General features: G+C 57.5%; 1 protein-coding gene and 1 long non-coding RNA gene across 10 annotated transcripts in view; one reads left to right on the top strand and one right to left on the bottom strand.

Annotated features, from left to right (window-relative positions):
* The window catches only part of MGRN1 (mahogunin ring finger 1), a 36,647-nt gene extending 17,374 nt beyond the window's left edge, over positions 1 to 19,273 (top strand). Inside the window, exons 6-19 of one of the 9 annotated variants that reach the window (XM_027527984.1) lie at positions 3,178 to 3,244; positions 3,654 to 3,703; positions 5,266 to 5,313; positions 6,592 to 6,660; positions 7,232 to 7,391; positions 9,085 to 9,194; positions 10,743 to 10,772; positions 11,251 to 11,316; positions 12,702 to 12,940; positions 13,433 to 13,532; positions 13,678 to 13,723; positions 14,968 to 15,066; positions 16,467 to 16,511; positions 17,771 to 19,273. In XM_027527984.1, coding sequence (XP_027383785.1) covers positions 3,178 to 3,244; positions 3,654 to 3,703; positions 5,266 to 5,313; positions 6,592 to 6,660; positions 7,232 to 7,391; positions 9,085 to 9,194; positions 10,743 to 10,772; positions 11,251 to 11,316; positions 12,702 to 12,940; positions 13,433 to 13,532; positions 13,678 to 13,723; positions 14,968 to 15,066; positions 16,467 to 16,507 — 1,125 coding nt within the window. In that variant the 3' untranslated portion in view covers positions 16,508 to 16,511; positions 17,771 to 19,273. Of the gene's footprint in view, positions 1 to 3,177; positions 3,245 to 3,653; positions 3,704 to 5,265; positions 5,314 to 6,591; positions 6,661 to 7,231; positions 7,392 to 9,084; positions 9,195 to 10,742; positions 10,773 to 11,250; positions 11,317 to 12,701; positions 12,941 to 13,432; positions 13,533 to 13,677; positions 13,724 to 14,967; positions 15,067 to 16,466; positions 16,512 to 17,120; positions 17,747 to 17,770 lie in introns of those variants that run through there. The other 8 variants (XM_027527985.1, XM_027527979.1, XM_027527987.1 and 5 more) reach the window with 8 other exon arrangements.
* LOC113883863 lies at positions 19,220 to 21,165 on the bottom strand. The gene is made up of 2 exons (XR_003508752.1): positions 19,564 to 21,165; positions 19,220 to 19,465 (listed from the first exon to the last, which is right to left on the bottom strand). It is a non-coding gene; the product is annotated as an uncharacterized LOC113883863 (long non-coding RNA).
* Positions 21,166 to 27,349: the final 6,184 nt, after the last annotated feature.

The raw sequence follows: 27,349 nt of genomic DNA, 5'->3' as shown, positions 1-27,349 counted from the left end.
AGTTAGGCTGTATGGGGAACAGAGCCATGCTGTCACGTTCTGGCATGACGTCCTTGCCTGCTGTGGGCATGGAGGGGGCGTTGGCAGGTGTTAGGGACGTGACAGATACTCTGGCACCAAGCCCAGGCTTCTCCTTTGTGCCGGGGTTTCTCAGCCTCGGTGCTGTTGACATTTGGGTTCTGGTGGGGACACCATTCCTGGCCCCCACTCGCCGGGTGTCAGGAGCGTCACTTGCTGCACTAGTGACACTCAGTGCCTCCAGACGCAGCCAGATGTCCCCTCGGCCGCGAGCATCGTGGAGTCAGAGACCTGCCGTCCTCCCTTTTTTAAGCCATTTTCCCCCAGGTTTGCATCTTTAAAGATGATAACAATATTCATGTGTGCTAAGTTGCTTCAGTCGTGTCTGACTCTTTGCGACCCCATGGACTGTAGCCCGCCAGGCTTCTCAGTGCATGGGATTCTCCAGACAAGAACACTGGAGTGGGTTGCCATGCCCTCCTCCAGGGGATCTTCCTGACTTAGGGATCGAACTCACATCTCTTTATGTCTCCTGCATTGGCAGGCGGGCTCTTTACGACTAGCGCCGCCTGGGAAGCTTGTGTACAGTTGGATGGAATTTACTGCCTTCACAGACTTGTGTGGCCACTGTCACTGCCTTATTGGCTCCAGAACATGATCGTCACCCCCAAGAGAAACCCTCTGCCCATTAGCAGTCCCGCCTCGTTCCTCCTCCAGCCCCCAGCATCCACTCGTCCACTTCCTGTCTCTTTGGATTTGTCTGTCCTGGACATTTCTCGTGAATGCAGTTGTACAAGATGTGACCTTTGGTGTCTGGCTTCTGTCACTCAGCGTCACATCTTCAAGGCTCGTCCACGTCGTGTCCACACTGTGGCATATATCGGTCCTTCGTCCCTTTGTGTGACCGCATAGCGTCCCGCGGGATGGACGCGACCGTGTTTCGTTTGTCCATTCACTGGCTGGTGATGGATATGTGGCTTGCTTCCACCTTTTGGCTGCCATGAATAATGCTGCCGTGAATGTTTGCATGCAAGTCTTTAGATGTGTGTTTTCATTTATTTTTGTTTTAGTTTGTTTTTTAAAGGCTTTTTTAGAGTGATTTTAGGTTATCAAAATTAAGAGGAAGGTATAGAGATTTCCCACGTGGCCGCCTGCCACGCACGCCTGTCGTTCTGTTTTATTCCTGCACCACGATGTGGTCTTCCAAGTCGGTACCTACAGGTCTCCTTGTGGCTGGTGGGGCTTCTTCAAAGTTTCCCCACCAACCCCTCATGGGCCTCCGTTTGTTTCAGTCACAGCCACGTCCCCGCCTCCCCTAGCCCCTTGCCTTCCCACGTTTCCCCGTGTCCGTCTGGCCTGGGGCTTGCAGACCCTTGTGTGGTGGCTCCTCTGTGACAGCAGAGTCTAGCAGGACTCCCTCTGGTGTTAGTTGCTGCTCCAGCTCCTAACCTGGCCCCCATTTTCCCTAAGAAAGCCTCGCCCCCTGCGTTAAAAATCCTCATCTCCCGGGACTTCCCTGGTGGTCCAGTGGTTAAGACTCCGTGCTTCCACCGCAGCGGGTGCGGGTTCTATCCCTGGTTGGGGAACTAAGATCCCACATGCCGTTTGGCACGACAAAAAAGCATTTTAAGAAAAGATCCCGCAGACCCTCTGGGTGGGCGGGTGTCTCTGTCCTCTCCCTGCAGGCCTGGCTCTGGCTCCGGGTTGTGGCTCGTGCTGAGCTCGGGGGAGCAGGAGTCTCAGGGGAGGTGGTCCTTGCTCCCTGGGTACCCATGCTCCCTGGGTCCCCCCAACCAGGTCCTGTTGTCTCGGGGGCGGCGGGGTCGAGGTGCCCTGTCGTCACCACCCCAGTCCTCTGGCTTAGCCCCGGTCAACCAGTGTAGTCACCCTCGGGGTTTGCAGGGTCCATCTGTTGGACAGATGTCCCATGTTGGGCGCTGCCCTGCACTCTGGGCACTGAATGCTTACAGGAGCACTAGGGAAGCTGCAGGGGCCTTCAAAGCCGGGTTTGTGTCAGGGCTTCTTTGTTCACAAGTGGCAGAAGCACCTCAGTCTGGCTGAAGAAAATCAGGAACCCACTGGTATCGATCATGAAAAGCTGGATGGCTGCGTGCCGGGTCCCATGTCGTCAGGACAGGTGTGCCCCTGCTGAGCTGACCACGCTCTCAGCTGGCGCCTGACACTAGGCGAGATGTGTGTTCCCAGCCTGCGTCCCAGGGTGCTCGGGGACGTGCCACCCTCCGGCCGTGGCCCGCTTGCCCTCCCAGCTCACAGTCTTTGGGTCAGGACTCGGACCAGAGGCTCGCACTGCAGAGCCAGACCCGAACCTGGCCAGGCTATCTGCCCCGTCCCAGCACTGGCTCCCCCCGCCCCGCTGCAGCTGGGGACCCGCCGGGCACCCCCCTGAGGCAGGTGTGTTCACTGAGCACCTCTGCCCCGTGGGCTTCGTGTGACGCCCCGTGGGCTCCGTGTGATGCCCCACTGGTGCACAGACGTAGGGCCACACCGGGTGGACACATGGGTGGAGCGTGGTCGGCAGCGGGAGGGCAGTGGGGATCGCAGGCGTGTTTAAGCTGGAGGGGAGGGATGGTGAGGGGAGTCCCTTCTGCAAGCCCAGACAGCCACACGGGCTCCTCTACTCTGCGTCCGTCTCTGCTGGGCCAGGCGGGAGCTGTTCTTCCCAAGGTTAGACACGGGGTCGCCACGGCACCCGGTGCCTGGAGGTGCACCGGGCAGGTCAGGCAGAGGCCAGCCCACGCAGCCCGGCGTCCGTGAGCAGGTGGGGGAGACGGTGTGGCCTGGCTGGGCCTCCCTGGGCGGCGGCCGCGCCGTGACAATGCTGCTGTGTCAGGGGGCGCCCGTCGCAGGGGGCCGGCGCGAGTGCTTGTGTTTCCGGGACCGTTCAGGGTTGGGGGGCCGCACGTGGGCAGTGTGGAGGTCCCGGGGCTGGGAGGGCAGGTGAGGACGTTCTGGAAAAGGTGGCATAGACGTGCCCCGTGGCCCCAAGTTACGTGCAGAGCACAGGTGCGCCCTTTTACTCCATTTCCCACAGAGAAGAACTGGCGTCTGCATGCTTTGGCCCCACTGCCACAACACCCCAACTCAGGGCACCCGCTCCTCCAGCTTGCTCTGACCACTGTTCCCTCCTTCCCTCCTCAGCTGAACTTTGACCTGGACCGGGGCGTGTTTCCAGTGGTCATCCAGGCCGTGGTGGATGAGGGGGATGGTGAGTGGCATCTCCCCTCAACACCCTTTCCAGGCACGAGGACCTTCTCATCCCATCCGTCGGGGGCGGCGGGGTTCGGTCCAGAGACAGTGCCCATGTGGCTTAGCAGGCTGAGGGTTCCAGGCGCCCCGTTGCCCGCGGGCAGTGCCGACCCCGCTCCCCCGGGGTGGAGCCGAGGGCAGACAGGCCAGTGGCGCTGGCATCCACCCTGCGGGGGAGCTACAAAGGCCGTCAGCACCCGGACAGTGCCGACCGCCACCTCCCGCTGCCGTGGGCCACGGGGTCCCCGGTGGGGTGGGCTCCACATGCAGGCTGCGAGCTGGGGAAGCGCCGTCTTGAGAGAAGAAGCCCAGGGCTGGGGCTGGGGCGGCAGAGGCCGGCTCTGACCACCCTTCTCTCTCCCGGGCAGTTGTGGAAGTGACCGGCCATGCCCACGTGCTCTTGGCCGCCTTCGAAAAGGTAAGTCCCATCCTGCTCCTTACTGCCCCGCTGACTCTCTTTACTGTCGTGTCCTGCACACAGTAGGCGCCCAGTGAATGCTGGTGGGGTGGCCGAGGGTCTGTTGTCTGCCTGGCACGGCCCTGGATGTGAGGCTCACGCCCTCCTGGGGGCCCTGAGTTGGGGGTGCCCCACATAGAAAGATACCATTTACACGGAAGGATTCACTTACTGGCGTTACACGTGTTTGAGCTTAGGTGTTTGCCCCTTTCTTCCCACCCAGACCCGAGTCCAGGCCCTGGCTGTTCATGTGTTCAGTGTGTGGTGGGGGTACGTATTATAGTCACCTTCACCGCCAACTCTGCACGAGGGAGTCTCGGGGTCTCAGGATGGTCCTCTCGCTGGCTCTGTTGTTCCTGGGGGCCAGGCAGTTCTGTGTATCCATGCACACAGCGAGTGAGGGCTTGGCGGTGTGGGGACAGGGTGCCTGCTCACTGAGCCGTGCTGGAAGTCGTGGGGCGTGGCCCCTGTTTGCAGAGGCCACGGCCGACCCCCACCACCTGTGGACATCGGCCAGCACCGGGCAGATTTCAGCATCAGCCTGTGGCCCAGGTGGCTGAGGAGCAGGACCCGACGAGGACACCGGGCTCAGACCTGCACGTCCTGTGGGACCCTGGCTCCCTCAGCTGTGTGTCCAGCCCTGAGAGCCTCCTGTGTGAGCCCGGCTCCTCCCTGTGATCCGGGCCTTTCCCGTTGCCCCCGGAGGGTCGGTCAGCCAGCCTGAGGCCCCTCTAGTGAGGAGCAGGGGCAGCCCTCTCCCTCTCTGGTACCCCCAGCTACACTCCCCAGGCTGGCCTGGTCGGAAGGGACGGTGACTGTTTCCCCATCTGTGTGCTCTGGCCGGCGATGGGCCGTCGCTGGCAGACGTTTCGTTCTGTGCTTTGTGTTTAGAGCCCCGCGAGAAACGGCCTTATTTTTGGGGCGCAGTATACTAGAAACTTGGCTCAGAACCTGCGAGGCTTACAGAAAAGTCCGGGTGCTGGTCTCGGTGGACTCAGAAGGAGTGTTTGGGGAGCAGGAGCTCAGACCAGGTTCTGTGATTGATGAACTGTGGCTCGGAGCGGTGTGGCTCCCAGACCCCGCCTGGCCCGCCTGTCCTAATGGCTCTGAGCATTGGGCTTCCCTGCTGATGCGGGCATGTGATGCCCTCGGGCTGTCTTCACGATTAGACCAGGTTTTCTGAGGGCTGGAGCCACCTGTCTTAGTTCTTGCTGTCCAAGTGCTGCTTCTCGCTCTAGGGAGGCACCGTCGTCGGGACGAGGCTGATGGTGGTGAACTTGAGCCTCCTGGAGAACTAACTACCCAGGGAGAGCTGGATTTTGTAGATCAGGGTGGAACCCAGGTGGCAGTATGTTTAGAAGATTGTCTGGGTAGTTTCGAAGCCAGGTCAGAGGGTTGATTTGAGGATCCCTGGCCTGACTCTTGCGTCTTCAGTGGGGTCCTTTTTTCACCCGGCGACGTGGGTTGACCGAGGGTGGGCCTGAGCACGGCCGGGTTGACGTCTGGGTCTTTCTCCCCCACAGCACGTGGACGGCAGCTTCTCCGTGAAGCCTTTAAAGCAGAAGCAAATCGTAAGTCCGTCAGAGGGAACACTGGGAGCTGTTTTGATTTGAGACTTGTGCACACACGTGACCCTGTGATCTCTATGGGTTATTCTGCGAGGCCACCATGGCTGCTGAGGAATTAGCTGGTGACACGGCTGCAGTGGGCCCTGGGCTCCAGAAGGTCAGGGTCAGAGTCACAGCGTGTGTCTGCGTGTACTGCGTACCCACCACATACCTGCGTTGACCACTGTAGTCCTGAGTCTTGTCCAGCTTAAACTTAGCGTTGCGTAAATGTTAGCTGAACATGTGAATGGACAGAATGAAAGAAGGGAGGGAGGGAGGGAGGGAAGGAAGAAGTTAGGAAAGAAACACTGCAGTTTTCCTCCTTCATCCTTCCAACTTGCTGAAATGACCTCCATGTTGAATAAAGACTTGAATTGACTTGATCCGTATTTAAGGCAAGGATGGAATCTCTTGGAACCCATGGGAGCTGTAGACCAGTACGGCCTTTCTTTGGAGTCAGTAACTCCATGTTCCAGCCCCAGGAAGAATTACCCTGGTGGTCTCCTGCTGCAGTACGCTCTGTGAGGATTTAGAGGCCGGGGCCCTGAGCCGAGCCCAGAGGCTGGTTTAACTGTGGCCCCGGTGGGGTCTTTCTCCAGAGCTGTGATGATCAGGTTGTCCTCGTGTGCCGCTGCTCAGGCATGTCAGCCACGGCCCGGGCTGGCGGCGGTCAGTTTTTTAAGAGAGGGCTCGCGAGAACCCTGGGAGGGCCAACGCCTGGAGGTGGCTGGAGGGCAGGAGACCCCAGTGGTGGTCCAGGCACGGGTTTCAGGAGAGCTGACTGGCACACCATGGCTCTCAGGAGGGTCTTGGTTGTCTGTGTGGTGGGAAATGCAGCAACTCAGGGCACTTTGAAATGTAGTCAGCTCGAGGCCTGACTCTGGTCCGTCTTGGAGCGGGGAGGGTGACAGGAGGGTCTGGAGTCGTTTTCCTGTGGGGTTGGGCCTGATAAGGTGAGCAGAAGGTGTGGTCACCAGCCCCAGTAGAGCTTGGCTCCATGCCCTCTGGGCTGGGCAGGGCCTGGCGAGCCCAGTGTCCATGCTTCCCGTGGGCACCTCGCCCTGCCCGTCTCCAGCAGTATCTGCTCCCTGCTGGGAGGGGGGAGGGGGGCGGGGCTGGACAGAGTAGACGCCCAGGCCTGCCCCCAGGACCCGAGCCCGGCCTCTGGGAGGGGGTGTCGGGCCGGGGGTTGCAGAGGAGCCCTTGTGGGGGCGAGTGCCCAGAGGCCGCTCTGCCCTGCAGGTGGACCGGGTTAGCTACTTGCTGCAGGAGATCTATGGCATCGAGAACAAGAACAACCAGGAGACCAAGGTGCGTGCTCGCGACCCCGCAGGTGGGCCAGGCCACGTGCCCTCCGCGCTCCGCTGGCTGCTAGGAGGTGGTGACCTGCCTGGCTCCCCCATCCTGGCCAGGGCCCTGACGTGCCTTCCCCTGGAGGCCCCAGGACCCCAGGCTCCATCACTTTTCCTTCATTCTTGAGTCATCAGAGTCTGTGGGACGTTTTGTCCTTTTTCCAGCAAATGTGCTGCCTCCTTCCCATCACTGGGCTCTGGCTGTCAGGGCAGCCTGGGACGCCGGGCCTGCTCCTGCCCCCAGACCTTGCCCAGGTGGCCCTGGCCTTTCCCCCCTACAGCAGTGGCTCAGCTTGCGGTGCGACATCCGTGAGGGGAGCCTGGTGGCCCACAGAGCCTGGGTGTGGGGGCACAGACCCCCTTAATTGTGGGAAACAGGAGACCTGAGTCCTCTCGATTTGGGGGGTGGGTGGGGGGGCACCCTGCTCCTCAGTGACCTTCCTCTTCCCCCAGGGGCTTAACTTGGCCCCCACAGCCCCTGACCTCTGGCCTCAGGAGCCACTGACCCTGGGTGCCTCGTGTCCCCGCAGCCCTCGGACGAGGAGAACAGCGACAACAGCAACGAGTGCGTGGTGTGCCTGTCTGACCTGCGGGACACGCTGATCCTGCCCTGCCGCCACCTCTGCCTCTGCAACTCCTGTGCAGACACGCTGCGCTACCAGGCCAGCAACTGCCCCATCTGCCGGCTGCGTGAGTGGGGCGGGTGGTGGAGGGGGGCACGGGCAGGGCCCCTGCGGTCATGGCCGGCACCTCCAGGGAGGTCGGACCCGGTCTAGGAGGGACTGGCGGCCGGTGTGTGCAGGGAGCTGCCCAGACGCGATCAGCGACTCAGCTTCTCAAGGAGTATGTGGGACAGACTCGGAGCAGTTCAGTTCAGTTCAGCTGCTCAGTCGTGTCGGACTCTTTGCGACCCCATGGACCGCAGCACGCCAGGCCTCCATCACCAACTCCTGGAGCTTATTCAAACTCATGTCCATCGAGTTGGTGATGGCATCCAACCATCTCATCCTCTGTCGTCCTTTCTTCTGCCGTCAATCTTTCCCAGCATCAGGGTCTTTTCAAATGCGTCTGATAAGACACGACAATAAAGTGGAAAGTGTGCTGAGTGTAAACTATCACGGAGTTTAGTTTGGTTTCCTGGAGCATCTGGAGGAAGTTGTCATATCAGGCTGAATTCTGAGTAAAACATCCATCCTCCAGCAGAGAAGGAACGTCCTCAGGGGGTGGGTCCTGCTGGTGTCTCTGGGGTCCTGGCCGGGTCCTGGTGGGTGCTGGGTGTGGGCAGCGAGGGCGCCCTCATGTGGCCACTGCGGGACATTCTCTCTGAATAAATAAAGGATGGCTTTTTTTTTTTTTTTCCAGTCATAGGGGGCTGTCAGGTGCATTGTTGCTTTCAGAAGCAATGCATCGGTAGATTTGAAATTCGGGTCATAAAAGCATGTTTTTGTTGCTGTGTTTAGTTCTTTGGTCAGTGACTGTTCACTGGAAAGCTCTCTTGATGGATAGTTTACAGCTACGTTAAAATCATGCTCCAGAGCAGTTAATCAATATTCATGGCCTTGGGAAGCCCTGGCAGAGAAAAAGAAAGTGTGAGTTACAAATAGCAAAGCTCAGGGAGTTCCCTGGTAGCCTAGTGGTTAGAGCTCCAGGCTTTCACTGCTGTGACCCAGGTTTAATCCCTGGTGGGGACTGAGATCCTACAAGCTGGTCCCCTGAAGCCTAGTAAAAAACCCAAAAAGTCCAGGTTTTTTTTTTTTTTAATGCAAATTGGTCTTTGTAACTAAGTGCTCTTTGCCCTATGAATAGCATATTCAAAAACCTAACTTACATTCAGTAAGTATCAATAACATGTCATTTTCCTTTGTTTCCCGATTGGATTTACTTCTGTTTTTAGTGAATTGCATTCCAGCTTAAAGGCGTTCAGTTTGTATATACAGTCAAAGGAGACCAAGGCAGGGCATTTTGAAGGCTTTTGTTGTGATTAAATCGTTTGTTTCGTTTTCAATAACAAGTGTTATTTCATGACTACCGTACTTTTCACAAAACAAATTCTTCATCCACCTGAAAACTAAAATAGAATGGTGGTCATCTGTTTCATCGGCTGTATTGGACTGACTGAAACTCCTCGTGTCTGAGAATCATGGTCCTTAGGAATTCATTCTTATATTCGATTCCAAGAAGGTGGCATGTTTCCCTGGAGCCTCTGGCTTTCTACGGGGAGGAATCAACTTATATTCTTTCCCTTCTTTTTTTTTTCTCCTTTAACCTTAACCCGGGCCTCTTCTGGGATCACTGCGGGGTGGGTGGTCGTCAGGGTCAGCGAAACTCAGCAGGGTCTCAGGGTGCCGCCCCCACCTGACCTGAACCCATCCCTTCCCCGCAGCGTTCCGGGCTCTTCTGCAGATCCGGGCGGTGCGCAAGAAGCCGGGGGCCCTGTCCCCCATCTCCTTCAGCCCCGTTTTGGCCCAGAGCATGGACCACGACGAGCATTCTGTGAGTGCTTCTTCCTTTCTGTGTCAGAGCTGGAGTGGGCAGGGGTGGGGCCTGGGAGAAGCCCCGTCCACTGTAAGGCCCCGCCCTCACATTCTGACAGCGAGGACAGTGGGCCTGGTGGGTCAGCAGGGGACTGCCCAGGCTCTGCCCTTAGGGCTGTGCCCTGCGAGCTTTCGGGGCCCCTGGCTCACCTGCCTGGTCCCAGGGGGCAGCTGTGAGGCTGAGTTGGGGGCTTGGCCCCGGCCCTGGCCCCGTGAGCGCTGGCTGCCCCGAGGACATTGCTTCTTCCAATAGCAAGGTTCTGAGATGCAGGTGATCTTTGGCTGAGCCTGAGTCATGGTGTCGGTCACCTCTGTTCCATCACACCAGACAGCCAGGGGCATTGTGTGCTCTTAGGAAGAGAATTCTCCTCCGAAGGGCGGCAGTGGCGTGTCCTCCCCTGCTCCCTGCCCTCCCAGCCCCTGCCCAGGCACACAGGAGGGCACTTGCAGCCGTCCGCTGGACCTGCTCCCGAGGAACCGTGGGTCAGACCTTGCTGCAGCGGACGAGGGGAGTTAGATCAGGCTTCAGGAACCTCGAGAGAAGGGGAGGGAGACAGACACAAACAGACATAGGCGGATGGGGATGAAGGTTGACAGGGTGGTCCTGAGAGAAGGGCAGGAGGAGAAGCAGAAGGAATGTGGAGAGACGGGGCAGGGGTTTGGGGGTCGCCGAGGTGGGCAAAGGGGCAGAAGATGCGGGATGGACGTGGGGCAGGCCCGGCTCTCGGGTCCCCGCTGGCTTCGAGCGTTGTCGGCCTGTGAGCCTGTTTTCTTGGCTCTCGATTCAGTTGTTTGGATCCCGTGATTCTCAGAGGCCCTGCCAATGCTCTAAAAGGGAGATGAGCCAACACTGCCCGGCCTGGCATCCCCACAGACGGTGCCTGCCCTGGGCCAGCAGGTGTGATGAGTTCTGCCCCAGTGTTTGAGAACTGGGCCAGTGTTTAAGTCTGAGAATCCTCCTGGAGACTCAGCTTTCTAGCTTCTCTTTCAGTATCTGAAGGTGCTGTGTGCCTCTGGACGAGGGGCAAGGATGCCCCTTGTGGGGGGTACCCATCTCCCCACTTCTCCCTGGCCAGCCACACTGTTTATCCTGCGAGGCCTGTGGGCACCAGGGCTTCTAGCTCTGAAACCAGGCCCTCGGTCATTTACCGGTGGACTTTATTTCAGAGCAGTGAGCACTTTCTCCAGTACTGCCCATGTTTCTGGTGGAGAGAACTGTGCTGGGGTTCCCACCCCGAGGCAGGAGTCTGGCTGCTCCACGGAGGGTGGGGCTCGGGCAGTGGGTTCTTACTGCCGCCGCTCCCGGTTTCTGCCCTGGTGTCCGAGGGTCAGGTGGGACCCTCCCATGTTTGTCCCTCTTGTCCAGAGGGCTGAGGCGCCTCCCACAGTGCAGGGCAGCCCGGGGCACGGATGGTTAACGTCGCACGCTCCCGAGGGCCAGCGCCGCCCTCTCTGGAGGTTATGATCCCAAGTAAGTGGCCCTCGTTCTCCACCACGTTCCCTGCAGGAGCGGTTTCCACGAAGCACCAGAGCCCACGTGAGCCATTTTCTGCGGTGAATCTTAAGATCAGCACCGAATGGGAGCGATCAGGGGCTTTAACTCCATCTTTAGGAGTCAGGCTTGGCAATGAGTCGACCAGGCTGTGTTGGGGCCTCCAGGTCCCTTCTCTGTGCCCAGCTGGGCCCCTTCGTGGGGCGTGCTTGGCCACTGTCATGCCCGCCCCAGCCAGGACCTGCTGCTCAGCTAGGGGTGGGGGGTAGCCCAGACCAGGAGTGGCCGCGAGGGACAGGGACCGGCTCCTCCAGTGCCAACAGGACGCAGAGGCCCAGCCTACCCAGGCCCCGAGGTAGAACCTGTGCTCAGCCAGGTCCCCGCGGCTCAGAGGCTGGTAGAGTTTGCAAAGTGCTGGCTCCCGGCCTGCCCGGAGGCCAGAAGGCCAGGGAGACCCCGTCCAGCCCGCTCGGCGCCGCACGGGGGGTGGCAGCGGTAAAACCTATGATTTTTATCTTGACAGTGTCCCTTTAAAAAATCAAAGTCGCACCCCGCCTCACTGGCCAGCAAGAAACCTAAAGGGGAAACAGTAAGTGTGTCTGGCCCCGTGGCTTCGTCTCTGCCCCGTGCCCCGATGACTGCAGTGACGGGCATGCACTTTCACCCAGGCCAGTGTGTCCAGTTCCTTTAACCTGTCAGACCCACTCTCCCCAGTCCCGGCGTGCCCGCCCAGGAAGGGAGTTTTGTGGAACAAGCAGAACACAAGGTCTGTCGGCACGAAGCCCCGGCACCCCTCTCGCCAGCTCTGCTTCCTCCCGAGTGTCCTGTTTCCCTTTTTTTTCTTGCTGGCAGTGGAATGACGTCGGAGGTGGAATTAAGGCTGCCGCTCTTGTTGCGAACGTCCCTCACGCTTGCTCACCCTGCACCCCTGCCCTGCGGGCCGACACTCGTATTTCTCTCGTTTTCCCTGCATCTCGGGGTGGGGGCAGGCAGGGGCCAGCTAGTGAGTAGCTGCCGGGCCGGGCCTCTGCCTGGACCCCCCTTGGTAAAAGGCAGAGAGTCAGGGTCCCCAAGGGTCAGCTTAGACACAGAGATTTCCTTTTCTTCCCCCTGTTCCGAGGGGTGAGGGAGATCAGAGTAATAACATGAACCTGCAGGTGGCCTGGGAGCAGATGCAGGCGCCATGGTCCCAGGTGGCCCAGAGGTACCCGCTGAGGACAGGAAGCCCCAGCTGGCTCCTCTGCCCGCCCGGCCCCCAGGGTCACCCTGTCACCTCCTGCAGGCCAGCGGGGCAGGCAGGGCTTCCGAGGAGAGCACGCTGCCCTTCACCTCGCTCACAAGCTGATGGCAGGTGGCCGTCCCACCCACGGCCCTGGCGACCCAGCTAACTCCCTTGGTGCCTGGCCTCCCGCTCCCTTCGCCTTTAGCCCTGAACTTAGCCCGTTGGTTGGATCCTCCCAGCGTGGGCTACCAGTCCTGGGCCCATTAGACCCCGGGAGCCTGTGTCGGCCCAGCAGTGCTTGCGCAGCCCCAGAGGGTCTCCAGGCCCGACCCCTGTGTCGGGCGGGTCCTCTTGGCCTGGACCGCGTGCTCCCAGCGGCTTCTCCCATGGCTTTGCTGCCCTCCTGCTCCGGCCCTTCCTCTTACTAACCGCGCCCCCCACTCTCTGCGCCCACCGGGCAGGAGCAGAAAGCCAGGCAGGGGCTGGCTGAGGCCGGGGTGGGCGGCCTTGTGGACGCCTTCTCTGCCTCCATCCTGGGTGCCACACGGACACTTGGATGTCCAGGGTCGCGGCTGATGGCCGAGGCCTCCCTGGGCAGGGGTGCCCCCCGAGGGCGGGGGATGAGACCCTGGAAGGTGGAGTGGACAGGGGACGGTCAGAGAGCAGGCTCTGGGGAGCAGACCGTCTCGGGGGCGCCATGGGCAGTGGGCGGGCGCCTGGCCGGCTGGCCCCTCACGCCCCTCCCTCCGCAGAGCGCCGACAGCATCCCGCCCGGCTACGAGCCCATCTCCTTGCTTGAGGCACTCAACGGCCTTCGGGCGGTGCCCCCGGCCGTCCCCCCAGCCGTCCCCACGGCTCCCCTCTATGAGGAGATCACATACTCGGGCGTCTCAGATGGCCTGTCGCAGGCCAGCTGTCCACTTGCCGGGATCGATCGGATGGTGGAAAGCAGCCTGCAGAAGGGCAAGCCCCGGAACAAGTCCCCCGACAGGTGAGCCCGGCGCCGGCAGCCCCCTGCGGCGGCGTGCGGCCCTGCCAGGTGCACCTCCCCCACCCCGCCTGCCCCCCACGAGCCGGGGGCCACGTGCCTGGGATCTGGCCACGGGTCAGTCATGGGTCCTCCAGGCCGCCCTTGGAGGTGCTGGTGACCAGCCTTGCTGGGCTCAGTTTTTCTCAGACGCTCACGGGTTTTCTAGAACAGTAGAAAAGAGGCACAGGTTCTGTAGAACTCCCACGGCCTCGCCGCCTTCTGCGTGTTAGAGTGGCTCCACAGATGGGGAGGCCCCGGGCTTGTCCTCTCGCCGCCTGCGCTCCCCCCAGGCTTTGCCACTGTGGCCCCCTTCCCTTCTGTAAGGGCCCTGGGGGCCTCCTGCACACACTCCTTGGCCTGGTGCACCTGTGCTGGCCCTTCCCCGGGTTTTGGGGCCCCTGGGGCTGGCTTGGTGGAGCTCACCCACCTGTCCTCTGCCTGCTCTGTCCCCAGCACCCTCCGGTCCCCGTCGTCCCCCATCCACGAGGAGGATGACTCAGAGGCTCTGCCCGCGCCGGGTGGGGCGGGGCTGGCGCTGAGCAGCTCCCCCGAGGTGAGGCCCCTCCCTGTCCATCTGTCCCCGCCTCCTGCCTTTTGGCCTCCCAGCCCCCACTGCTCGTGGGTGAAGGCCGTGGGGGCCCCCGTGTCCAGGGCCCAGATGTCAGCACCAGGGTCCAAGCACGTCTCTTGTGTCTTAGAGCTTCATGACGGAGACAGTGGATGAGACTTCGTCGCTGAAGCAAGGTGAGTGCTCCCGGGCCTGAGCCCTGCTGTGCTCCGCCCCTGCTCCTCTGAGGGTTCTCTGAGCTGTGCTGGCCGACCACACACCGCGGTTCCTGCACGTCTCCCGGAGGACGGCCCTCGGCCGCCCGGTTTCCCTCCTTGCCTGTCCTTTAGTGGCAACAGCCGTTTGTTCTCTTCCCCCCTGGACGGTTCTGCTGTGGTTGGTGCCCCATGCTCTTGGCCTGGGGCTCTGCCTGTCCCACCGTGGCGGGGTCGCACCGGGGCCTCTGGGACTCGGGCCTGGTGTGGCCAACAGCCAGAGGGTGTGCACAGCTCAGCCAGCCCCTCCCCTGTGTGTCCCCCATGCGGGGGTCCTGGCGCCCTTCCTGAGCAGAGGGTTTCGTTAGCACTCGGTGGCCCCTGGGGTCCAGTCCCAGCTACCGCTGCCAGGCACTGGCTCTGGGTAGGGCGGTGACCCACCAAGGCACGGTGGGGCCTCAAGGGAGGTGATGCGACGTGGAGACGCCATCCCTCTGCCATCCCGGTGGTTCCTCCCCGCATCAGACAGGGAGACAGAGGCTCACCAGGCTTGGTGTCGGGGGAGGCCCAGGTGTGGTCAAGATCCCCAGAGCACCCTGCCGTCTCTGGTGTCATGAGCCCTCCCAGCTGCGTGGCCCCTGGCCTCGAGAGTCACGGGGTGACCACGGCCTGCAGGCCCCTGGGAGTGGTGCCAGGAAGGGGTGTTCCCCCGGGAGTCCAGTGCTGTCGCTCCCTGCTCACCGTGCAGGCAGGCCCCTCTGCCCCTCAGGCCTCGGCTTCACCCTCCGGTGGCGGCAGCTCCTTCCTGCCTGCACACTGCGCCAGGACCGGGGGCCTCCAGGTCCCTGTTTCGGGATGCAGGCCACTCTGAGGGCCCCAGAAGTGCAGGGCAGGTCCCAGCTGAGGTCTGACACGTGAAGAGGAGGATCCACTCCCCACGTGAACGCCCTGCTGTGGGCCTGGAGCTGTGTGCCCACCTGCCCGTTCTGGAAGATAGCAGACGTTCTTTTCAATATGGGCATGGGATGTCTTTCTAATAAAAACAAAACAGAGCCCCATGCTGGGAGGGGTGTGGGGGGCAGGAGAAAAGGAAAAAGGAAGAAAATATGATAGACCGTCTGCCTCGGTCCCAGGAGAACGGGGGAGTTGGGGTAGGGTCTGGGCTCGGGGGGACGGCTGGACCACCTCCTGCCCGCAGGCCCCCCACCTGCCTCCATCCCCTGCAGGGAGCCGCGTGCCATCCATCGAGAATGTCCTGCAGGATGGCAGCCCCGAGCCCTGTGGTCGCAGCCAGCCTGGCGCACCTGCCGACGTCTACCTGCCAGGTAAGGGCGGCACACCTGAGGTTCTGGAGTCGAGACGAGCAGCCTTGTTGGCTTCAGAGCCTGGTTCCTTCCTGGTGGCGGGGAAGGGCCCCCGCCTGCCCCGGGAGCCACACCACCTTGAGCTGTGGCCGGGCCCTGGGGGGCTGAGACGGGCTTCAGTGCGGAAGGGTCTCTTGTCCCTGGGCTTCTGGCTGAGCAGCGGAGCCTGTGCAAACGGGGGGCTTGGAGGTCGGGGTGCTGGTGTGAGGAAGCAGGGCAGCAGGTGGCTCACCGGCGCACACAGGCCCCCCCAGAGGAACCCACAGGCAAAGCTCTGTTAGAGCAACTCGGGACTCCAGAGGACCTGGTGTTTCCTGAGGATGAAAACCTGGTCGGGTAGAGTGGGATGGAGGGGTCAGGAAAGGCTCCACTTCCTGGAGCCTTGAGCGAATCCTGATCCTGCCGATGGCCTCTTGCCCTGGCCCCTGGGTGCCACTGGGGGGCACCCCGAGCACACTTAGCCAGTGCAGGGCCACCACCCCCACTTCTCACCCCTTGAGCGGCCCACAGAGCGTCCAGGCATCTGCAGGGCTGGCCCGGCCCATCAGTGGGCCCGGGACCTCTGGCGGTCGGGACCCCCAGCGTGTCTCAGTCCTCCTATGGATCTTGGCCAGCTGCGGGGTGGGGAGAGTGGCAGAGGCCATTGGCTGGCCCTGGTGCTTGTTTGGACAGCGGGGTGGGCTTGGTTCTCAATGCCAGAGTGGAGCGGGGGCCACGCTGGGCTGTCTTGCACCCGCTTCACCCCAGCTTGGTTGCCTGCTCCTGGGGGCGGGCCGGGGCCCTCAGGGACCCATCGCCTCTGTGACCGCCCACCCCCACGCCACGGCCTCTGTCCCCCAGGCTTCCTCCTTCAGCAGAGACCCTGAGCATCTCCCGCGCACTGTGTGGCTTTAAGAATGCGAGCCCCCACACGTTAGGGGTGCCTTCTTTTCAGCAATTGCATGGTGTCCTCTGGGTGGAGGGAGCGTGATTTAGTGGATCTTAGTGTAACCTGCCAGATGGGATAAAGGGGGGGCGGGCAAATCCGTAAAACGGAGAGACCCGTGATGCCCGGTGCCCCAGAAGCCCCGCGGGCTGGAGGCCCTTGCTGGGCCCCACCACACCCAGCCCCTCGTCCCTGCCGCCTGCCCGCGTCCTTCCCCGGCCTGGCGTCCTCTGCCTTAGCGCCAGGCCCGGGCACGCTCTCGGGGAAGGCGCTGGGCACCTCTCATGCGTCAGCCTGTGTGTGTGTGTGGCGTTTGTTCCTATCACACCTGCCCCCGCACCTGCACCTCAGTCAGCCGCCGGCGCCTCTGCCTGGAGCGTGCGGCCCCTCTGAGTGCCCTGCTAACTGAGCTTCCATCTCTCTCCTCCTCTGGCAGCCCTGGGGCCCGGCTCCTGCTCCGCTGGTTTAGAGGAGTAAGCCGGTACGTGACGCCTTCGCACACGGGGCGGGGGGCTGTTTCCCCATATGGGGAAGTCTTCTCAGGGGCCCTGGATTCTGAATCCAGAGGCTTCCGAAGGCCACAGCAGGGGTGCTCCAGAGAGGTGGTCCTTCGGGAGGGGTCCAACCAGCCTTTGGAACCGAAGGACTTTCCCTCTGGACCGGGCGGCCCAGTCAGGCTCTTGTAGCCTCAAGGGTCCCAGAATCAGTGACTCAGCGCCAGCCAGGACCCCACTGTTGGCTGACAGCTAGCCTGTCCCCCACCTCTGGAACCTCCTGGAACACCAGCATGCTGTGGGGTCAGTCTCTGAGTGGTCCCCGGACAGCCCAAACGGACATCTTACTGAAAGCCATTCCGAGAGCACCCCCAAAGAGGGGGACGCACTGGGGGACCCCTGCCCCTCCTCCAGGCACCCTCAGCCTGCTGGGAAGTCTGGAGAGAAGGAACCTGGCGCCTTCGAGGGCCCAGGGTTTCTAGATGAATGTGGTGGGGTCCCGCCCCCGGCTGTCGGCCTTGGAGGACTTGGCCCCCGTCCCGGTCAGCCGTGCTGCCCGACCGCGGGGTCTGCCACCAGCAGCGTTCCTCCCACAGACCTCTCCTGTCTTCCTTGGTCGCTTTTTGTGACAACGCTTAGCTTCAACTGAAATGGCACCTGGCACTTTTATGACGTTGGCCCCAGCCTCGCCCTTGGAAGATAGTGTTGCCACTTGGGTAAAACTTCCGGAAGTGGGAAACGGCTCAGACCCAGCTGTGGAGGACCGTGCTTGTCTTCTGGGCTGCACGGCAGAGCTGGCTTCCCAAGTGCAGCCTCAGCTCCTAAGAAGACAGGCCCCTCGCTGGGCCCCCCAGGGTTGTTGCTGGCCCCAGGGGCACCTGGGTTTGCCCCTGAAGCTGCCTGGGGCCTACATGGTGTGGCGCCCCAGGGCACCGGTGCCCCGGGGTGGCCTGAACACAGGGGTAGTTCATAGCACCCTGGGGGTGCCTCCCGGGGTGTCCCGGGCCCCGCTGCGTGTGCCCCTCTGCCGGGGGTGCCGAGTTCCAGCTGAACCCAGTGGTGACGGGACAGTGGCCCGGCAGAAGCAGAAAGCTCAGTGCGGGCGTGGGTAGGGGACAGTGGCGGGCACCCCTCGGCTGGCCGGGGTCGCCGGGCCCGCCATGTGCCCCGCTGCGGACATGCTAGGCGGCTGTGGGAGCCCAGAGCCCGCGGGCCGCCCGCTGACCCTCGCTCTCTGGCCCCGCAGGATGGTCCACCTCCATGGAGACTCCCCGCAGCCTCCACATCGCTGGGCACCCCCGGCCTCCACTTGGCGGCCCCAGCCCCGACCCCAGGGCTGCTGAGCTGACCCCGCTCTGAGCCTGGCCCAGCTGGCAGCACGGAGCCCCCACCTCCGCCAAGATCCCAGCGCGACCCTGGACCCTCCAGTCTGCACAGCGGTGTGGTCTCCGGCTCCAAGGGGCCGTGTGACCCTCCATCCGCGAGGACAGCTGGCCGTTGCCTCCGCCCACTCCCCTTTTCTACGGTCAACGTGTTTGCTGATGGTACACGATGAAGGACGGCAGCTTTCTGCCCGGGGCACCGAGCTCTGGGGCGCCCCCCACACGCCCCGGGAGGCTGGTTGCCCACGAGAAGCCTGGATGGGCCTCCACAGCCCCCAGGCCCGTGGGGCCCGTTGGCACCAGTGAACGCAACAAAGCGGAGAATTCAGTGGTGGACCAAGTGCAGCCTCGACAGGAAACGATGCAGGACTCTGGGAGGGCAGGAAGCGGGGTCCGAGTCTCAGCCAATGAAGGAAGCAGTGCCTGTCCCCCACTGTGTGCGTGGCCTCCCCCTCCCCACTGGCCTTGGGGGGCACCTCCCTCAGCTCGGCCGGCTGGGCAGCCATTCCTCCCGCAGGCCCGGCCACTGGCAGTGGTTCTGTCCGGGCCCTTCTCTGAGCCTGGCACCTTCTCAGAGGCAGCCTCGCCCACCTTACCAGACCCTCCAGGCGGGGTTCCACTTGCCGGTGACACTGCTGTCCCCGGGGGGTGTGATGGGCCTCTGGGCCCCTCTGCCCTCTTTGCCATGTAGACGTGACTTATCATCCCTCCTTGATTCCTTCATTTTGGGGTTCCTGTGGTGGCACCTGCCTGGGGGTTGTGGGTCCCATCTGAGGTGACCTCATCTTTTAAAGATACATTTTCTGGGCAGCAGAAAGGCCGAGGGGGCGCTTGGCCTTGGTGCCCTGGACCAGCAGCCCGTGCAGGGTCTTGAGCCTGGCGGGTGGGTCTCAGCACCCAGGAGCTAGCCCTCGGCCAGCGAGAGAGGGCCCGGCTCCCTGCGGAGCTGCCCCAGGGAGCACGGTCCCGGGGCAGCTGGCAGCCCCGCCCCGGGGCACTCAGGGTGGACGCCATTTCTCTCCGGTCAAGCCTGTGAGCAGAGGCCACGGCCAGGGCAGCCTGCCCCAGCCCCTTGGCTCCCTGCGTGCCCTCCCCTCTCAGCCACCATGTGCTTCTGGGTGCACACGTGGCGATGCACACACACGCACACCTGCACACACAGGCGGGGAGGCCGTGTCCCGCTGCTCACTCCTCTCGCGGTCAGCACCCCAACATCTCACCATCTGTGTTGGTGTCAGTGATTCTGCAGGACAGGGTGCAGACTGGCCTGTCTTGGACTCACATGTGCTATCATTTGACGTACTCTGATTGGCTAGTTTTTGTTCGTTTTTACTGTATATTTATAGTAATAAAACCACGCAGCAGTATCCTGTCCACTCCCTCCATACCCAGCTCTGCCAGGCTCGGGTTCCCTCCTGGGAGGCCGGGTGGTGTGGGAGCCTGCTCATGGCTGCAGCCCCGGTTCCCTTGTGTCTAAGATGCCAGCAACCTCCAGCTTCCAGGAGGCTGTGAAGACAGCTGCTGTTCCTCTTCCAGCCGTCACCGTGCTGACTGTGGGCCTGGAACAAAGAGGGGAGGGACCCTCGGACCTCGGCCCTGCCTCCTGAGAGGCTGGTGAAGCCCCAGGCCCCCAGGTGTGTCAATGACATCACCATACCCATCGCAAGTTCATTCCGCTACTGTGAACCAAGTGCCTGCTGTGCCAGCAGAGGGCGAAACGGGCAAGGCCCCCCAGGAGCCTGCCTTCTGTCAGCGAGACGCCACACAAGTCATCCAAGTCTTTCCCAGGTCTGGGGACCGTTAGGAAGCGAGTTGGCAGGTCATGAGACGGAGCGGGTCTAACCGTGATTGGGGAGGGCTTCACCGAGGAGACGTTCCAGCTGAGCCCTGAAGGCTGCCCCCCGGCGGATGGCCCAGCAGGGACACAGGCCTGGAAAGTGGGCCTGGCGTGTCTGCTTTGAGTGGCCAAAGCATCAGAGTTGGGGGTGTGGGGTGCAGTTTCAGTCTAGGAGCGATCAGAGGCTTCTTGGCAAGGGAGCAGGTTTCTCCAGCCGTCCTGTGGGGAGCAAATTAAGAGGGGCAGGTTTGGCTGCCAGGATGCTGGCACCCAACCGGAACCCCCTGCCTGGCCTTGGCTCCCCTGACTAGCAAGCCTCCCAGTAGGGGAAGGCTGGGCCATGGCATACCCACCACCAGAACCACCTGTCAGGTGGGCCCTGGCTCCTCTGCACACGGTTCCGAGTGGCTCCCCTGGGCCCTCTGAGTCCGGCAGCCTGTCCCTGCTCCAGGCAAGGCTGCCACCCTCGGCTGTGCCTGGTCAGGTGTGATCGCAGTGTGGGAGGATGCTCAGTGTAACATGGGTTCCTGCGTGGGCTGCACTGATGCCCCTGCACACTGACCCTGGATGAACCCGCCTCCTTTGTTAACATGTGTGCAGCCTGGAGGCAGCGTCCTCTCTGAATTGGCCCCTCCCCTTGATGAGCTCTCCCTTCGAACCCGGTAAGCAGCCCCAGCCAGGCCCTGACCCTGGCAGAGGGCCTCGGTGGGGGAGAGCCTCTCTGTTGCTGTTCAGTCGCTAAGTCACGTCTGCTCTGTGCGGCCCCATGGACTGCAGTGCGCCAGGCCTCGAAGCCTCCCTGTTGGGTCCCCACCCCCGACATCTCCCGACGGAAGCCCACTGTGGACCCAATGCAAGTGAATTTCTGGTGGGTCCTGCCAACCCTCGCCTGCCCTCTGGCCCTCTCCTGCTCAGCCCTGCCCAGGGCAGCCTTCGCTGTGCCCAGGGCTTGCCCTCACCGCAGAGCTCTACTGAGCCTGTGCCACGGTGCGCCTGTTCTGAATGCAGGCTGGGATGCAAATCGGTGTCCACCATGGGAGAAAAATGAAGCTGGGCCAGCTGGTGGAGTGCGTGGCCCCACAAGCTCCAGGGGAGCCCCACTGATGCTGCTGAGCCCTAGCGACCTCCTTCCAGTACTGACACCGGGTAAGCAACTCGGGCCCGCTTCCGCAGGTTTTCTGTCATGGACACTGGGTGGGAGATGGTGGGAGTCTAGGGTGGGACCCTGGCTCTCACTGACTGCCGGGTGCCCTCAGACAAACCCCCTTCATTGGAGCCCCAGGTCCCCCCTTAGATGGGGGAGACCCTGTTTCCTCGAACAGTACTTGGCATTGTGGTGTCTGACGTGGAAGGTACTTGGTGTGCTGGGCTTGTTGCAGGAAAAGGGGGACCCCTTCCAGGGCCCAAAAGTGGGCTCTTGTGTAACACTCGGAAATGAATTGTCCGAGGAGACACTCCTGCTGACAAAGCAAGAGACTTTACTGGGAAGGGGCGCCTGGGCGGAGAGCAGGAGGGTAAGGGAAGCCAGGAGAACTGCTCTGCCACGTGGCTCGCAGTCTCGGGTTTTATGGTGATGGGATTCGTTTCTGGGTTGTCTTTGGCCAATTGTTCTGACTCAGGGACCTTGCTGGTGGCGCACATGTTGTTCAGCCAAGACGGATGCCGAAATTACCATCAGTTCAGTTCAGTTCAGTCGCTCAGTCGTGTCCGACTCTTTGTGACCCCATGAATCGCAGCACGCCAGGCCTCCCTGTTCATCACCAACTCCCAGAGTTCACTCAGACTCAAATCCATCGAGTCAGTGATGCCATCCAGCCATCTCATCCTCTGTCGTCCCCTTCTCCTCCTGCCCCTAATCCCTCCCAGCATCAGAGTCTTTTCCAATGAGTCAGCTCTTTGCATGAGGTGGCCAAAGTACTGGAGTTTCAGCTTCAGCATCATTCCCTCCAAAGAAATCCCAGGGCTGATCTCCTTCAGAATGGACTGGTTGGATCTCCTTGCAGTCCAAGGGACTCTCAAGAGTCTTCTCCAATACCACAGTTCAAAAGAATCAATTCTTTGGTGCTCAGCCTTCTTCACAGTCCAACTCTCACATCCATACATGACCACTGGAAAAACCATAGCCTTGACTAGACGGACCTTTGTTGGCAAAGTAGTCTCTGCTTTTGAATATGCTATCTAGGTTGGTCATAACTTTTCCTTCCAAGGAGTAAGCGTCTTTTAATTTCATGGCTGCAGTCACCATCTGCCGTGATTCTGGGGCCCAAAAAAATAAAGTCTGCCACTGTTTCCCCATCTATTTCCCATGAAGTGATGGCACCAGATGCCATGATCTTCGTTTTCTGAATGTTGAGCTTTAAGCCAGCTTTTTCACTCTCCACTTTGACTTTCATCAAGAGGCTTTTTGGTTCCTCTTCACTTTCTGCCATAAGGAGGGTGACAATATACAGCCTTGATGTACTCCTTTTCCTATTTGGACCCAGTCTGTTGTTCCATGTCCAGTTCTAACTATTGCTTCCTGACCTGCATACAAATTTCTCAAGAGGCAGGTCAGGTGGTCTGGTATTCCCATCTCCTTCAGAATTTTCCACAGTTTATTGTGATCCACACAGTCAAAGGCTTTGGCATAATCAATAAAGCAGAAATAGGTGTTTTTCTGGAACTCTCTGCTTTTTCTGTGACCCAGCGGATGTTGGCAATTTGATCTCTGGTTCCTCTGCTTTTTCTAAAACCAGCTTGAACATCAGGAAGTTCACAGTTCACGTATTGCTGAAGCCTGGCTTCGAGAATTTTGAGCATTACTTTACTAGCATGTGAGATGAGTGCAATTGTGCGGTAGTTTGAGCATTCTTTGGCATTGCCTCTCTTTGGGATTGGAATGAAAACTGACCTTTTCCAGTCCTGTGGCCACTGCTGAGTTTTCCAAATGTGCTGGCATATTGAGTGCAGCACTTTCACAGCATCATCTTTCAGGATTTGAAATAGCTCAACTGGAATTCCTTCACCTCCACTAGCTTTGTTTGTAGTGATACTTTCTAAGGCCCACTTGACTTCACATTCCAGGATGTCTGGCTGTAGGTGAGTGATCACACCATCGTGATTATCTTGGTCGTGAAGATCTTTTTTGTACAGTTCTGTGTATTCTTGCCACCTCTTCTTAATATCTTCTGCTTCTGTTAGGTCCATACCATTTCTGTCCTTTATTAAGCCCTTCTTTGCATGAAATGTTCCCTTGGTATCTCTAATTTTCTTGAAAAGATCTCTAGTCTTTCCCATTCTGTTGTTTTCCTCTATTTCTTTCCAAATTGATCGCTGAGGAAGGCTTTCTAATCTCTCCTTGCTATTCTTTGGAACTCTGCATTCAGATGCTTATATCTTTCCTTTTCTCCTTTGCTTTTCGCTTCTCTTCTTTTCACAGCTATTTGTAAGGCCTCCCCAGACAGCCATTTTGCTTTTTTGCATTTCTTTTCCATGGGGATGGTCTTGATCCCTGTCTCCTGTACAATGTCATGAACCTCATTCCATAGTTCATCAGGCACTCTATCTATCAGATCTAGGCCCTTAAATCTATTTCTCACTTCCACTGTATAATCATAAGGGATTTGATTTAGGTCATACCTGAATGGTCTAGTGGTTTTCCCTACTTTCTTCAATTTAAGTCTGAATTTGGCAATAAGGAGTTCATGATCTGATCCACAGTCAGCTCCCGGTCTTGTTTTTGCTGACTGTATAGAGCTTCTCCATCTTTGGCTGCAAAGAACATAATCAATCTGATTTCAGTGTTGACCATCTGGTGATGTCCATGGGTGTTTGCTATGACCAGTGCATTTTCTTGGCAAAACTCTATTAGTCTTTGCCCTGCTTCATTCCGTATTCCAAGGCCAAATTTGCCTGTTACTCCAGGTGTTTCTTGACTTCCTACTTTTGCATTCCAGTCCCCTATAATGAAAAGGACATCTTTCTTGGGTGTTAGTCTAAAAGGTCTTGTAGCCTGGTGTTATCTACATAAATCCATCCCATAATTGCAGATTTTTTTTCCTTCACTGAAACTTTGCTTGTTGCTCTAATTGAACAACAATAAACTCAATATTTATGTAAAGCAACAGAATGGGAAAGACCAGAGATCTTTTCAAGAAAATTAGAGATACCAAGGGAATATTTCATGCAAAGATGGGCTCAATAAAGGACAGAAATGGTATGGACCTAACAGAAGCAGAAGATATTAAGAAGAGGTGGCAAGAATACACAGAACTGTACAAAAAAGATCTTCACGACCAAGATAATCACGATGGTGTGATCACTCACCTAGAGCCAGACATCCTGGAATGTGAAGTCCAGTGGGCCTTAGAAAGTATCACTACGAACAAAGCTAGTGGAGGTGATGGAATTCCAGTTGAGCTATTTCAAATCCTGAAAGATGATGCTGTGAAAGTGCCGCACTCAATATGCCAGCACATTTGGAAAACTCAGCAGTGGCCACAGGACTGGAAAAGGTCAGTTTTCATTCCAATCCCAAAGAGAGGCAATGCCAAAGAATGCTCAAACTACCGCACAATTGCACTCATCTCACACGCTAGTAAAGTAGTGCTCAAAATTCTCCAAGCCAGGCTTCAGCAATATGTGAACCATGAACTTCCTGATGTTCAAGCTGGTTTTAGAAAAGGCAGAGGAACCAGAGATCAAATTGCCAACATCTGCTGGATCATGGAAAAAGCAAGAGAGTTCCAGAAAAAACATCTATTTCTGCTTTATTGACTATGCCAAAGCCTTTGACTGTGTGGATCACAATAAACTGTGGAAAATTCTGAAGGAGATGGGAATACCAGACCACCTGATCTGCCTCTTGAGAAATTTGTATGCAGGTCAGGAAGTAACAGTTAGAACTGGACATGGAACAACAGACTGGTTCCAAATAGGAAAAGGAGTACGTCAAGGCTGTATATTGTCACCCTGCTTATTTAATTTATATGCAGAGTACATCATGAGAAATGCTGGACTGGAAGAAGCACAAGCTGGAATCAAGATTGCCGGGAGAAATAGCAATAACCTCAGATATGCAGATGACACCACCCTATGGCAGAAAGTGAAGAGGAACTAAAAAGCCTCTTGATGAAAGTGAAAGTGGAGAGTGAAAAAGTTGGCTTAAAGCTCAACATTCAGAAAACAAAGATCATGGCATCCGATCCCATCACTTCATGGGAAATAGATGGGGAAACAGTGGAAACAGTGGCAGACTTTATTTTTAGGGGCTCCAAAATCACTGCAGATGGTGACTGCAGCCATGAAATTAAAAGATGCTTACTCCTTGGAAGGAAAGTTATGACCAACCTAGATAGCATATTCAAAAGCAGAGACATTACTTTGCCAACAAAGGTTCGTCTAGTCAAGGCTATGGTTTTTCAAGTGGTCATGTATGGATGTGAGAGTTGGACTGTGAGGAAGGCAGAGCGCCGAAGAATTGATGCTTTTGAACTGTGGTGTTGGAGAAGACTCTCGAGAGTCCCTTGGACTGCAAGGAGATCCAACCAGTCCATTCTGAAGGAGATCAGCCCTGGGATTTCTTTGGAAGGAATGATGGTAAAGCTGAAACTCCAGTACTTTGGCCACTTCATGCAAAGAGTTGACTCATTGGAAAAGACTCTGATGCTGGGAGGGATTGGGGGAAGGAGGAGAAGGGGACGACGGAGGATGAGATGGCTGGATGGTGTCACTGACTCGATGGACGTGAGTCTGGGTGAACTCCGGGAGTTGGTGATGGACAGGGAGGCCTGGCGTGCTGTGATTCATGGGGTCACAAAGAGTCGGACACGACTGAGCGACTGAACTGAACTGAACATAAACTCATGGCCAGGGTCACAGCAGGCATCATTAATTGGCCAGGTGAGGGGATCCTATCTAGTGATTATCAATAGTGACCTGGATCTGACTATAATTTTTCTTTTCTTTTAAAGTCAACCAGTCTTTTCTCAGGGTCAACCAGTTAGCGCCTTGGAGTAGAGAAATTCACCAGGGTAACCCAGAACTAGACACAGGTAATTGGCCACAAACCCAACAACTGGATTGTTTCTAAAACTAGCATGGGATCAGGCCTATGATAGAAAAGCATTTGATTTATATGCAAAGGTCCAAGAAGTCAAAAAAACATTTTAAATGATCATACTAGTCAGGTCCAGCATCTTGGGCAAGCTGTCTTATCTCTGATGTCATCTTCTCGTCCTGGGTATTGCAGTTTCTCCTCTGTTTGAGCATCGTTTTAAGGTGACATCAAGTCAGCTGTCCTCTCTATAGACCAGTCCACTGTAGGGGCCTTTGAAAGTGGGAATTAGTCTGAGTCAATTTCCCTTCAATTTCACTGTGCATGAGCTAGTTAAGAGTACCTGATAAAAAGGTCCTTCCATCCAGGTTAGAGACAGTTCCTTAAACTATGTCCTTCTTCAGTCCTGGTTGCAGCTCATGAGACATCTGATCTTTATGCAAAGACAGATTACTGAGGTAAGTTTCAGAAACAAACTTAGGGTGTTCTTTAGGAATTCAATTAAATTTTACATTAATATCACATTACAGCAAAGAACTATCCAGGAAATGAGTCTTACTAGATACAGACCTCCATTAACAAACAGATTTAACATTTATCAAAACATCTTTTTCTCCCTAAAGTTACCCTCATTTTTATCAAATATAACCAAATTAAGGCTAGTTTGTTTGCAAAATAGTTATGCTCTCAAAAATTTGGCCTAACCTGGTTTACATAACCAATTGATCGTAGACTTTTTACTTTGCTGTTAAAGTCTCAGACTAAACTTTTAAAATAAAACCTTTCAGGACTGGGAAAGTCATGCCAAAAGCTTATTATAGATTTCACCTAACAAAAGTAGGTGAATTCTTCCGTTTTCAATGTCTTAAAAATTCCTTGAGATTTCTGTACCTGTTAGTGAGATAACTTCCGTAACTCATCTGATAAAATTACTAGAAAGCAAGAGTGTCCAATCTCTGGAGGAGTCGGATAGAAAATATAATTGTTATTTGCTTGTAACATCTGATTTTACCAAATTCTTGTCATAATTAGTTTGAAGGGAAGGTTTTCCCTACTCCCCCAAAACACAGATTCAAACCTGTGATTTTTTCAGATAGAAACCATAAAAGTTAAATGCATATTCGCTGGTTCATTCAGTCCTTTTGTTAACTTTTGTGAAGTCATCAGGCTTCTCATTAGAATTCTAGGACGTATCAGAATGTTAGGAACTCCATATAATGTCTAGGATATCTATATTAGTAAAATTTACCATACATTATAACCTGCGAGGATTTATCACTCATTTGATAATATTTCCCATGTAATTTAACTAACCAAATAAACAATTCGTTTAATACCTCTATATGGGATGTTTCAGGGGTGCTCTGAAGTACCACAAAATTAACTAGAGATCAAAAGAACTTCAACAGAATTTGATTTAGGAAGTTTTGTCAAAAAAATCAATCAAAAGGGTTTAGAACATTTGGTCAGATTCAGTCAATGCTGATGGGTATATCATTTAGCTTGCTGAGATGTCACAATAGGTGTATATACCAAGGCTCAAGAGCTAGTGAAAGTCGACTCCGTCATACT

Source organism: Bos indicus x Bos taurus, chromosome 25 (genome assembly GCF_003369695.1).
Source record: "Bos indicus x Bos taurus breed Angus x Brahman F1 hybrid chromosome 25, Bos_hybrid_MaternalHap_v2.0, whole genome shotgun sequence".
NCBI classification, from domain to species: domain Eukaryota; kingdom Metazoa; phylum Chordata; class Mammalia; order Artiodactyla; family Bovidae; genus Bos; species Bos indicus x Bos taurus.
Note: the sequence above shows the minus strand (reverse complement) of the source record. Positions and strands in the feature narration are given on the sequence as shown.